Source organism: Trichechus manatus, unplaced genomic scaffold, assembly GCF_000243295.1.
Source record: "Trichechus manatus latirostris isolate Lorelei unplaced genomic scaffold, TriManLat1.0 scaffold00084, whole genome shotgun sequence".
Taxonomy (NCBI): domain Eukaryota; kingdom Metazoa; phylum Chordata; class Mammalia; order Sirenia; family Trichechidae; genus Trichechus; species Trichechus manatus.
In genome coordinates this window covers 50941-65349 of record NW_004444020.1, presented here as the reverse complement: position 1 = coordinate 65349, position 14409 = coordinate 50941, and the positions used below count along the sequence as shown (strand labels likewise).

The 14409-nt window shown below is 39.9% G+C and overlaps 1 protein-coding gene across 1 annotated transcript in view; it reads right to left on the bottom strand.

Annotated features, from left to right (window-relative positions):
- LOC105756545 (collagen alpha-5(VI) chain) overlaps nt 1-14409 on the bottom strand; it is a 111931-nt gene that overhangs the window by 48219 nt on the left and 49303 nt on the right. The window contains 4 exon segments of the mRNA XM_023736027.1: nt 4256-4292; nt 4404-4439; nt 10427-10489; nt 11523-11585. Coding sequence (XP_023591795.1) covers nt 4256-4292; nt 4404-4439; nt 10427-10489; nt 11523-11585 — 199 coding nt within the window.

Sequence of the window (14409 nt, the reverse complement as noted above, 5' to 3'; positions counted from 1 at the left end):
ACCATAAGGATTTCCAGATGAACTTTATCTCTGCTGCACAATATAGCTCCTCTGTTGAGTGACCTCCATACCCACACAGAGAAGAGGGAAAAGCCCCCAAGGGTTCCTCCTGAGCAAAACAGCATCTGGTTTCTCTAAGTGATTTACTCGAAGCCTGAGACTAATCAGGGGAGAAATGTTGGTAAATCTTCGAGAAGACACAGGCCTGACAATGTCCATGTTCATTTTACTCAATTCCTAGGAAACGAATGAGTCATTCCAATATAATAAAAGTTTTTATTAGCACTGGCAACAAACTGGCCTTCCAGCCTGCCAGCCCATGTCTCACAGCAAACCTTTTGTTTGATTTAATCTGTGGCTAAGAGTCCCTGGGTGGTGCAAACAGTTAATGCACTTGGTTGCTAACCTAAAGGTTGGCAGTTCGAGTCCATCCAGAGTTGCCTTGGAAGAAAGGCCTTGGTGATCTATTTCTGACAAATTAGCCATTGAAAACGCATAGGGTCACTAGGTCGCTCTGAGTCAGAATCGACTTGAAGGCAATCGGTTCTTTTAATCCTGTGGCCACTGAGATGTTAACTGTCAGCAGACGCCCGCAGAGCCCACTGCTTCCTCTGTGTCTCAAGGCCCTTTACTCTGGCTGAGAACTCTCACATGTTAACTTCCAACTCAGCTCTGAGGTTAGAAACTGTCATGGTTTGAATTATGTCCCCCCAAAAATATGTGTACCAATTTGGCTGGGCCATGATTCCTGGTATTGTGTGGTTTTCCTAAATGTTGTAAATCCTGCCTCTATGATGTTAATGAGGGAGGATGGGTGGCAGTTGTGTTAGTAAAACAGGCCATTCTACAAGATTGGATTGTATCCTGAGGCAATGTCTTGAGATATAAAAGACAGAAGTGAGCAGAGAGACAGGGGGACGTTATACCATCAAGAAAGCAGTACTGAGAGCAGAGCGTGTCCTTTGGACCGGGGTCCTGGTGGCACAGAGAAGCTCCTAGTCCGGGGGAACACTGATGAAAAGGCTGACAGAGAGAGAAAGCCTTCCCCTGGAGCTGATGCCCTGAATTTGGACTTTTAGCCTACTTTACTGTGAAGAAATAAATTTCTCTTTGTTAAAGCCATCCGCTTGTGGTATTTCTGTTGTAGCAGCACTGGATGACTAAGACAGAAGCACAGGCTCTGGAAGTAGACACACCTGCCTGGGGCTGAGTTTGACAAAACTGAGGTGTCCTTGGGTAAATCACTTGACCTCTTTTAAGTGAGTGTGTTTTCCTGATTATATTTTTTCTAAAATATCCTATTTCCTAATGCCTCTCCCTCCAAAACTATAGCCCATCAGGCCCTCCTCTTTTATTCTCAACCACCCCCTTTCTCTCCCTATTCCTCTTGGATTTTTTAATTTTAAACTTAGGGGAGCATCCCAGCCACCAGCTCAGGACACAGACTCTTAGCTCTGTGTGGCAGAGAGCTGCTGCAGAATTGAAGTGCCAACAGTACTAGACCAGGGGTCCAAGCTTGCCAGCCTCATTTATGAAGTGAGGCTGTTTAAATTAGTTTTAAAGGTCTATCACCCACATCCTTATCTCCATTTTGAGGTCAGGTCTGGAATTCCATGCTGTCCAATCAGCATCGAGTCTGTTTATAGAACCTGCCCACTCTCCCCTGCCCCCTTAATTTCCTGGCTAACTCTTCATTCAGCGTTGGAAAACATCTCCCTCCAAATCCCAAACCCTCCAAGGGCCGATCCTTACCTCCCCAGCCCCTTCCATCTACCTTCTGTCTTTCTTGAGAAGACATCCTGATTTCTCTGAGAAGACTGGCAACACCACGAGGGAGTCTGATCACCACACTCATCTCTCCTACCATTGCTCTCCCCTGTCTCCACTCCTTGTGGTCCCAGTTTCACCTCCTTGTGGGTGCTGAAGGGCATTTTACCTCTCAAGCAATGGCCTTCACACATATCCTCTTCCTTTGAAACTTCTCTCCATTGGCTTCTTCTTGTTTCCTTTCAAGTTGCCTGCATTTAGCGGGAATTTCCCATCTCTGGGCTGCTATTTTTCTGCACCTTGGCCCTGTTCCTTTTGTCAAGGCGTCTTCCTGGGTGCATCCCTATAGTTTCTGTTTCTGACTGTCTGATTTGAAAAACTTAGGAACCTCATCCATCCAGTGGTTTTAAAAACCATGGGCACTTGAGTGGCTTCAGGGGCAGATTACCCAATAAGCAAGGTACACACCAGCTTAATTGTGCTTACTTACTAACCGTAGTGTGCAATTTCATCAAAGATGTGGTGAAACCCATGTGAAAACGTGCACTATGTATTAGTAAGTAAACACAATTAAGCCTGTGCGTACCTTACTGTAAGCCCGAGGATACCTTGCTTACTGGTTAATCCAACCCTGAGTGACTTGGACATCTGAGTCTCCTTCCCTGACTGCACCTTCATTAAAAAAACCAAACCATTTGCCATTGAGTCGACTCTGACTCATGGCGAACCTACACATTTCAGAGTGGAACTGTGATCAGTAAGGTTTTCAATGGCTGATTCTTTGGAAACAGATAGCCAGGGCCTTCTTTTGAGGTGCTTCTGGGTATAGTCAAACCTCCAACCCTTCAGTTAGCAGCCAAGTGCTTAACCATTTGTGCCACCCAGGGACTCCTGCACTTTTATTATTGCCATATTTAATTAGCTGCTGTAGGTCATTTTAATTTAGGGCCTATTCAACTATTGGCTATCTCTAAAACTCATCATCTTTTCCTACCAACTGATTGCTACCAATTCTTCCTCTACCTACTCGTCTACAGTGATACCAAGCCTCTCCCCCTCTAGTCTTACATTTAACTATAAACTTATTTTTTATTGTCATTTCCTTGCTGCACACTTGTACTCACTACTTCTTTATCCATTCTCCCCAGTAAAGCTTCTTGGATCTTCTCCTTTTTATGTTCTTCTGAGTGTGATTGTAGAAGCATTATTATTAATGTTATGGAAACATAAGAAGATGAATCACCTAAAATTCCGCCACCCTAACACAACAAATTTTTACATTTTTTCCATTTTGGTTCTAGTACTGATTTCTACGTCACATATATTTAGCTAAATGTAATCATACTAGGATTTAATTTAATTTTCTGCTTTTTAATGCCAATATTTTTCCATATTCTGACTGAATCTCCATAAAAAACACATCTGCTTAATATTTCATCAAGAAGATGATGCACCATAGCCTGGTGATAATTCTAAATAATCTAAATCTATAATCATTTGGTTCTAATGAACAGTACTTCAATAAACACCTTTACATGTAAGTTTTTCCTTCATTTGCATTATTTCCTTAGGGTACATTTTCAGAAATGAAATCACTGTGCCTTTACTACCTCATTTCCCCCCTTCTTCATAACCAAAGACAACGTCCCTATTTATCTCTTGCTTTCTTTATTCCTTTGCTGAAACTATTTTCTTGTTGCTCCCCCATAACTTTCCCATAACCAGACTCAATTATCTCCCTCCAAGCAGCCTTCGTTAGGTCCCTGGGTGGCACAAAGATTTGCACTCAGCTACTAACCTAAAGGATGTTTGAATCCACCCAGCAGCACCATGGAAGAAAGGCCTGGCAATCTGTTTTCATAAAGACTGCACCCAAGAAAACCCCATGGAGCAGTTATACTCTGTAACATATGGGGTCACCTTGAGTTGGAATGGACTTGACGGCAATGGGTTTGTTGTTTGTTTTAAGCAGCTTTCCTTAACTAACCATCTAACTACCAACCAACTCTAAGCCCCCATGTTCATGCAGTTACCTTCACGACCACTCAGTCTTTCACACATAATTGTTATGTTAACCCAAAACCAAACCCAAACCCATGGCTGTCGAGTTGATTCCGACTCATAGTGACCCTACAGGACAGAGTAGAACTGCCCCAAAGGGTTTTCAACGAGCAGCTGGTAGATTTGAACTGCTAACCTTTTGGTTAGCAGCCACAGGTCTTAACCGCTACGCCACCAGGGCTTCAACTGTTATATTAGTGTGAGCTAATCCACACATCTTTAGAGTTGGTCTCTAATTGCTTCACATATGCGTGGTTTCTCTCCCTCTGTGAATCACACTTCTTGAGCAAAAGCATGTATCATTTATTTACCACATATCTCTTTGTCTCCCACCCTTGATGTCTTGGAAATACCCTCTTGGAAATACCCTAAATATCCACACCTATGGCAGATGCTCTTGTTCCATGACACTCAGACAGATACTCACCACTGTGCTCCCGCAGGAACTGGATCAGAGCACACTGCTGTAAATAAGAAAAGACAGACAAGAAACATGAGCACAGAGACCTCTGAGTGGCCCTGTTTACTTCCCAGTGGACTGGTGGGTTTACCATAACGAATAAGGAGAAACATACAGAAAGTTCAGGCTGCGCAGCCATGCCTTTAGGTCCCTAGGAAAACAAAAACAAAGCAAGTTATTGATATGTAAACCCGAGTCTAGAGGAAGAAAACAAAAACCCATAAGTATTCCTGAACTCAGTTTACAATGCACTTTTCCCATTTATATTAAGAGTGTAAGCGTTTTTGGTTCAGTGTTAGATCAATTAAGCCAATGTCAACCCAGAGGGAACTGAATTATTTTTCTAAGGTGAGGTGAAGTAAAGAAGCAAAAACTATCTCTTAGAGATATTTTTACTAACGATGCAATACTTAGAAGGAGGCATTTCTCATAAGAAAGCTTAAAATCTTAGACTGTAAACAGCAGACTTTCCATAGAATGGTGCTAAGGAAGGGGCTTTAGTGGAAATTCAGAGATACAGCATATTACAAATCAAGGAATTTAAAATGCAGGAGGTAAGATATAAACCTCTACATATGTGAAAGATGCAAAGACAATTACGTAGTAAAATGGACATGGCACCAAAGAAGAGCATATATATTAAGCTCATAAATGCCCGAGAGGTTATGGAATAAAGGAATACAAATAATTGGACGAGATAAATTAGAAAAGGCTTCCTAAAAGAAGTAAGTCCTTTTATCTTGGTAACTTGAGTTTTTCTTGTGTTCTCTTCTTACTTCCTTTTATCAGGATCAGCCTTCTTATAGGCAATGGTTCTTAATGTGGTAGTTGTAATGGATTAAATTGTATCCTCCCCAGAATATGTGTTGGAATCCTAACCCTTATGCCTGTGGATGTAATCTTGTTTGGAAATAGAGTTTTCTATGTTATGTTAATAAGATCATATCTGAGTAAGGTGGGTTCTAAATCTAATCACTTCTGAGTTATAAAAAGAGCAGATTAGTTAGACTGATAACTGGTTAACCTAACCATAGCAGGCCATAACCACAAAAGGCCAACTTGTCTGTTAGAATCTGAAAAGCTTAAAACAATAGGAAACTACATCAAAGGAGTAGAACAGAGTGCTCTAACCGGTTTAATGGACAGTGGATGTGCATACCAAAACTAAATAACAATTTACACAGGAAGCAAGTAACATCACACATAGCTGACATAAATACAAAACAATCATCATATGACAGACCCTGGATCCCTGAGCCAAGAGACCAAATTGTTAGACAAGAAAAACAAGAAAAGTTCACCCAATCATGATCTTAGTTCTTTGTCTTTACTTTAACCAATCATAGTCTGTAAGTAATTTACTCATAAGTACGTGTTTCAATGATTGTAAGGGCATGTTAAAAGACCCTTACTTATAAGGAATCAGCACCTGTCAAAACTGTATAAAAAGCACATATAGCTTGTACTTCTTCGGATTTTGGTCTGTTTATAGCCTGAGTGCTTGCAGCCAATTTCCCGTTTTGTTTTCTAATATGTTGCAATAAAAATCTCTTTGTTGCATAAGGCTTTGGTGAAAGCTGTCTCAGCAAGACACAGACACACACACGTACACACACACCACCCACAGGGAAAGACAGACATTATGGGAGGGTAGTCAACAAGCCAAGGAACCCAAGAATGCCTGTGACTACCTACAAGGAAGGAACTGACACAGTGGCGATGCTGATTTGAACTTTTAGCCTCCAGAAGTGTGAGAAAAGAAATTTCTGTTCTTTAAAGCCACCTCCTTGTGGTATTTGTGTTATGGCAGCATTAGGGAACAGAGACAGTGCTATACATAGACCCCTTTGGGGAACTGACAGAAGATAGGATGTTCTCTTCAGAAAAATGCTATTACATGCTCATACTCAGATATGTTTTAACATACAATTTCACTGACTCCCAGAAGCTCAACCATGGATGTCAGTTAAAGAACCTCTGTTCTCCAACTTAATATGGAAAGGAAAGAGGTCCTGGATAAATAAAGCATTACTAAAGAAGAACAAAGTAGGAGAACTCACACTTCCCGAACTCAGAACCTACTATGCAACCACAGTAGTCAAAACAGCCTGGTACTGGTACATCGACAGACATATAGACCAATGGAACAGAACTGAGAATACACAAAGAAATCCATCCACCTATGGACAGTTTATCTTTCACAATAGGTCAAAATCCATTAAATGGGGAAGAGATACTCTCTTTAACAAATGATGCCATTAAAACTGGATATCCATTTGCAGAAAAATGAAACAGGACCCGTACCTCACACCATACACAAAAACGAACTCAAAATGGATCAAAGATCTAAATGTAAAACTTAAAACTATAAAGTTCATGGAAGAAAAAATAGGGACAAAGCCAGGGGTCCTACTTTATGGTATAAATAGACTACAATCATACCTAAATGTGCACAAATAACAGAAGATAAATTAGATAACTGGAATCTCCTAAAAATTAAATACTTATGTTCATCAAAAGACTTCTCCAACAGAGTAAAAATAGAACCTACAGACTGGAAAAAAAAATTGGCAACAACATAACCCACAAGGGTCTAATCTCTAAAACTGATAGAAAACTCCAACACCTCAACAACAATTAGACAAACAATCCAATTAAAAAACGGGCAAAGACATGAACAGACACTTCTCCAAAGAAGACGTTCAGGTGGCTAACAAACATGTGAAGAGACGCTCGAGATCATTAGCCACTAGGGATATGCAAGTCAAAACTACAATGAGATACCATCTCACCTCAGCGATAATGGCACCCATCAAAAAACTCAAAAAACAACAAATGCTGGTGAGGCTGTGGGGAGATTGGAACTCTTATAAACTGTTGGTGAGAATGTAAAATGGTACAATCGCTATGGAAAATGGCATGGTGCTTCTTAAAAAGCTAGAAATAGAAATACCATATGATCCAGCAATTTCACTCCTAGGTATATATCCTAGAGAAATAAGAGCCGTCACACAAATAGACATATGCACACCTATGTTCACTAAAGCATTATTCACGATAGCAAAGAGATGGAAACAACCTAAGTGCCCATCAACGGATGAATGGATAAACAAATTGTGGTACATACACACAATGGAATGCTATGCAACAATAAAGAATAATAATGAATCCGCGTAACATCTCACAAAATGGATAAAGCTGGAGGACATTATGCTGAGTGAAATAAGTCAATCACAAAAGAACAAATATTGTGTGAGACCACTATTATAAAAAAAATCAAGAAAGGTTTACACACAGAAACATTCTTTGATGGTTACCAGGGATGGGAGGGAGAAGGTAGGGAATATCACTAACTAGACTGTAGACACATGTTAATTTTGGTGAAGGGAAAGGGGGAAGTCAGCACAACTTGAGTAAAGCAAAGGAAGACACTGAGAGGCATGCAAGAATAAAGTGCAGCTATGGTAAATACTACAGCATATACAATCCTGCAACAACAGTAATAACAAACTATAATTTACTAGTGGATATGTAGGTAGGTACGTATGCTAAATAGGTGTGGGATGTTGTACGGGAGTATACCTGCGTGCATATATAGGTATGGTTGTGGATATTTTTGTATACATATTTATATGTGCTGCATGTGTATTCATATATATAACGGCACACAAGGGGCACAGTTATGGAAACTTCTTAGACATAACCAAACACCTCATGGGACAGAGATACTGGGATTGAAGGCTGAGGAAGGATCATGGTCTTGGGGGACATCTAAGTCAACTGGCATAATATAGTTCATAAAGATAATGTTCTACATCCTACTGTGGTGAGTAGCATCTGGGGTCTTAAAAGCTCGTGAGTGGCCACCTAAGATACCACTATTGGTCTCTTCCCGTCTGGAGCAAAGGAGAGTGAAGAAAATCAAAAACTCAGGGAAATAATTAATCCAAAGGACTAATGGCCCACATGAACCACAGCCTCCACTAGACTGAGACCAGAAGAACCAGATGGTGCCTAACTACCACCACCAACCCCTCTGACCAGGAACATAATAGAAGGTCCCAGTTAGAGTGGGAAAAAAATGTAGAACAAAATCCAAATTCATAAAAAAAACCAGACTTACTGGTCTGGTAGAGACTGGAGGAAGCAGTGAGACAATAGCCCTAAGACACCCTTCTAAGGTGGAACTGAAGACACTCCCTGAGATCTCCTTTCAGCCAAATAGTAGACAGGCCTATAAAGTAAACAATAGCACCTGTGAGGAAGGTACTCCTTAGAACAATCAACTCTACAAGACCCAAAAGGCAACATTTGCCCAAAAGCAAATATGAGAAGGCAGGAAGGGGAAGGGAAATGGGACAAATGGAAATGAGGAACCAAGGGTGGAAATGGGGAGAGTGCTGACACATTGCAGGGATTGCAAAAAAAAAACAAAAACAAAAACAAAAAAACACCCATCCATCCATCCAATCATCCATTCATCTAATCATCCAATAAACATTTAAGTGTCTGCTGAATGCTTGCATGGCCTATAAAATGGTTATGCAGGATTACCCGTGTGCTAATAATGTTAACCAGATAACTGCTGTGATATTCATGACTCTACCCATTGGCTGCATCATTCTTTTCTGCATCTCACTAAAAGATTCAGAATCTTATCCTTCCTTTTGTAAGGTAAGGCAGAAAACAGAAAAGCCTGCAGAGCCACTAAAACAGAGAGGGGAAAAGTTTTCTGGCTAAGAAATAAAATAAGCAGCACATATTTTACAGAGGATCAGAACCTTGGAGGAATATGTTCGGAAAGGCTGTGCTTTGAGCAAGTTATTAAGTAAAGGCTGAGGATCAAGGGCCTGAGACAAAGAAGCCACATCCAGTCCTGACCAGCAGGGGCCAAGCACAAGACCAGGATGATGTGGAAAACAAAAACAGGAGCTCCAGGATCTGAACAGGAGATAAACACAGACTGGACCAAACTAGCCCAGATACTACGTTCTCATCCACATGGCTAATAACATTCATCAGTTGCTCAATAAGAAAGAAAAGATTGTCTCAGGGTATTCTTTACAGTTAGTTGATTCTCATTCTGTGGTGGATTCAGTCATCCACAAAACCATCCATATTTTTTGTCTTCTTTATAAAGTCCCAAGATAAGGGACCCCTCTGGGTAGTCAGAATGTCTTCTGATGCACAATGCACAAAATAAAGGTTTTTCTACTCCTTATGCAAGGCTGCCTTGGGCTTCCTACACAAAACACCAGTGCTGGCAACATATAGTTCTTACCTGGATACGCTCATTAGGGGAGACAGACATGTAAATAAATCATTATAACAACAAGAGAAGTACTAAAATAGAGATATGGAAATTTCATCAGTGGGAGGCAGGCCCCACTCTGCCTGGGAACACTTCCAGAGGAGGTGACATTTCTCTTGTAATGAACTCATACTGGAAAGTCGTGGTTATATTTCCGAATCTCTCTCGAGTCTCAATTTTGAGGATGGGAAGGGAACAATAGTGGCCTAACATTTTGGGGAACCCTATCAACTTGTCTAGCATGATGGACCTTAACCTGAACTACTTTGGGAAGCTTATGCAGTCCCGTCCCTATTTTAAAAGCTTCTGTAATAAATAACAGTGACAGCTAATATTTGCATTGTACTTGATAGTTCACAAAGAGTGTTCACATTTGATTATCTTATCCTCACAGCTTCCTTTGGAGCTGGTTAAAAAAAAAAAAAAAAAAACCATTGCCATCAAGTTGATTCCAACTCATAGCAACCCTATAGGACAGAGCAGAACTGTCCCACAGTGTTTCCAAGGCTGTAAATCTTAAAGGAAGCAGACTGCCACATCTTTCTCCCGCAGAGCAGCTGGTAGGTTTGAACCACTGACATTCTGGCTAGCAGCCTAGCGCTTAACCACTGCACCACCAGGGCTCCTTTTTGTTGGTTAGGATGGGATATATCATCCCCATTTTAGAGATAAACTCAGAGACCCAGTGACTAGCCCAAGAGCACACAGCTGTCAAGAAACTGAACTTGGACTTGAACCCAATGCTTCTGACTTGAAATTCCGTGCCCTTTCCATTGAACACCCTAGAAACCACTAAACACTACTTATTTTTTCATGGGCATACTTACTCTTCGTCCAGGAGGGCCTTGGGATCCTGGAGATCCCGTTTCACCTTTTAAGCCTACACCGAGCTGCAGATAGGAACATGTGTTAATCACCACATCTTCTATCCATGGGGACTATTACAGTTTTAATGAGACTTTAAAATAAATAAATAAATAAAAATTAGAGAGACTAACTATTCTTCAAGTTAAGTAAATTGGTTAGTTGTAATATAAAGTAGCCATTCTTAATCCTTGGTAAACATCCTTTTCCCTTTTAGCCTCTTCATTAGTGACATTGTTCTGGCACTGGCTTTGTATTTAAATCTAAATTAGGCATAAACTGGGATTGGAGCTAACGGGCAAAGCAAATATACTAGGGCACACAGAGATCTTAAAAAACAAAAACAAACCTTCCCATCTGCAATAGATCAAATAAGGAAAATGATTCCTCATACACATAAGAAGATATGGGTCGGCTATGTCAGTCCCAAAGCTCCAGGTGATGGATATGGATGCTAATGAAATTTACCCGGCCAGATGGAAAGTATTCAGTGAATTGCATCTCTTTCACACTGATAATGACCATTGATATTGCGCTCAAGCTTTAAAACGAATGGCTGCTTCTCTGAGCATTGTGTTTTTTAAGTACTCATTATATCTACTCTGCACTTTGCTAATTAGTTCTCAACAGCCTTCCTTAAAGAGACCTTGGTTATTGATAGGGGAATCATCAAAGAACCCTCAAAGACATAGTGGAATGACGGCAGTTTTATTTCCACTCACAGGGTTAATATTCTGGGCTTTAATATGTGCTTTAGAAAAAACTGAAAGGGACTGACATTTCTTGGAACCACCAGTTATCAATCTGTAAATCTTTAAAATAGTTCAGATTCATGGAACCTCAGACTTTTAGAGCTGAAAATAACCTTGGGGTCACTTAGTTCAACTCCCATGTCATAGAAATCCAGACCCTGAAAAAGTGTGTTGAAGGTCACACAGCTAGCAAGTGGGATTTCAGACGCCCTTGGGTTGGATCAATAATTCATATTTCTTATTACAACAAAAAAGTCAGAGTCTTCCAAAGAAACATTTATTACTTCTGGAATTATAGGCCACTTACTGTTAGTCCCCTGAATCCTTTGGGTCCGGGACCCCCAGTCATTTCAGGATTGCCAACATCACCCTGAAGATTCAGAAAGAGGAAATCAAGATGCTAAAATATTTGCTATGAAAATATTTTGATGCTATGAAAAGATTATCTCCAAAACCAAAACTTAATTCATCTTATAACAACTATGCTACATATTAGTGAAGGTCAATACAACACTTTCTCTTGTCATTTGGAACTAAGTCATTGATACACTTAGATATTTTCCAAACTATTTTTAATTTTTCTAATAATACAAATATTTATGCATAAATATCAGTGCAATTGCTATCCAGTCATTCACCCAGATATCCAAAGAAAAGTGCCTAAAAATCAAGGAAAACATATAGAGTATTGACTACATAAAATACTGAATAATGAATTACTTCCTAAATTCATAAATAATTTCTGAAAAAGGTAAAGTTTAAAAAAAATTTACTCTGATTTTGGTGAGGAACTAATTTTAGTAGTTATTTATCAATATGCTAATTTTGCCTTTTTCACTAAATTGAAATATGCTAATTTCTCCCCTTTATCAGTAAATTAGAAAATTATTTTCTCGAATAAGAATGCTTGCCTTAACAGTTATTTATATAGTACCTTCCTGTCCCCTTCTCTACCCAAGGAAATAATCTCTTTTTTGGTAATTCATCAATTACAAATACTGTTTTAAAAAGGATTTAAAAAATGGCTGTTTTCACATTGTTGACTTGATTTGATTAATTAGGCATTCCACTTTTTTACCATATTGCGTATTTTAATTTGAGCATTAATTATATGGAGAACACTGTTCTAGACACTTTTTCAAAAAAGAAATCTTATACAGAATCCCAGTGTCTAAAAACAGATACAACATGAGCAACTCAGGTTGAAATGAAGGGAATGTCTGGTTCCAGAGTATGGAGACAGATTTCAATCTGGTAGCCAATGAGGAGTTCTGGAAGATGTTTCGTCAGGACAGTAACATAATCAGGGCTATGCTTGGGGGAAAAAATAAAGTGACTGTGGTATTTGGGATTAGCTGAAGCAGAGAGAAGGTGGAAGTGGAAAACCAATGAGAAGAATATTGTTATCGTTTAGGCGAGAGAAAGTGAAGGTCATAATAATGAGGGAAAGATAGCAGTAGCTGAAGCCAAGAATACTGAATGAGATCACCAAGGTGGAGAGATCAAGAAGAGGACCAAGAACTAAACCTGAGAGGATACCCGAAGGTAGGAAGAGGAAGAGAAGACCTAGTGTGGTGACAGAGAGAGAGAGAAATATGGCATGTAGGCTAAGGGAGGAAGGAGTGAACTTAAGACAGGGACTAAGTATGATGAATACTTCAGGGACACTGAGGACTGAAGTTGTTGAAAATTGAACGAAAGTGTGTAGTCCTTATCAGGAAAACAGTATACCATATTCCTAATCCAGGGTTATTTAGAGGGATGATGTAGGACAGGGGGAGCAGGAAAGGCTGGCCCAAGGGAGAAATTTTAAATTTAATGTTGTCCAGGTGAATAGTTCTGGTGCTGGGAGGCATACTTCTTCATCATACTTGGGAGAGAAGAAAGAATATACAATGTTTAGGAATGAAGAGGGGGAGGACTGTGTTTGTGTGGGCGGCTTCCATCTTTCCCAACAACGCTATTAAATTACATCCTCCCACTAACTGCACAAGCAAAGTTTGGTGACCAAGTTTGTAGAAAATATCTCACATATAGTTTATTCATATTTAAAACATTATTCAGAGTTGGGAATGAAAAGAGAAAAGGCACACGATACAATTTTTTAAAAGCACTAAAGTATTTGTGTCCCTAGTTGACTCAGTCCCACTTTGAACTGGAAGTAGGAGGTGTAGTAAAAGGTCTGAAGGAGTCCAGTTTCTCATACCACTCATTTGATAAGGTACTTTGGAAGACTGTGACTCCTTTATAAGCTGACTACTTCGTCGTCAGTGGTCTTCAGAAAAGATGACTATTTCATTCTTAAAGAGCAGAACCAGGAGAATCATCCATTTAGACAGAAAGTATCTCTGCTAGATCATTTACTTTTTGAGGGCATAAATTATGTCTTACTACTCTTTGTATCTCCTTGCTCTTAGTATGCACATGATAATGTTTGTTGGATAAATGGATGTATGAATTAATATAATATGCTCCATCATCATCTCTTCAACTCATTCACTCATTCATTATTTAGCCAAAAGCATTAATTATTAAAAGATTCTTCTTTTAATCCCCCATGCGGGTATGAGCATTTTTAATGATTCTTAACCTTAGGATGTTCTCTTTGTCACTTCTTATTCGGTGAACCAAATCTGACTGAACTATATACTGTCCAGATTGTGTTGACCAACGAGTTCTGCTCAACCATCATCTATTGGGCTGGGCACAAAATTAGACAGGTGAATAAGGAGGACACTGAGGATATACTTCTTAGGCATTCACAGTATAGTGGGGGGATCAATTAAATACTGGGTGGTAAACCCATGGGAGAACAAAGGAGGAACACTCAGTCTCATCTGAGGATGCAGGGTACTTCCTGGGAGAGATGAATGCTGAGCTGAGATTTGAAAAATGAGTAGAAGCTAGTGAGAGAAGGTGGGAAGGAGGAAGAGAGTGATCCAGGTAGAGAAAATTGCATGAGCCAAATCCACTGTGTTAAACAGAAATACACTGAGAGCACAGAAATACACTTTGATTTTATTAGAGTACAAAGTCTAAGGGTGGAAGGGAAATGAGGGTGAAGAGTCAGTAACGGCCGTGTTGTGGAAGGTGTTCTGGGTCATGTAAAGGGTCAGAACTCGACTTTGAGATTACAATGTGGACCAGTTGAGGGTTGTTGCTGTAGCCCTGGCAAGTGGTTATGAGGGCCTGAT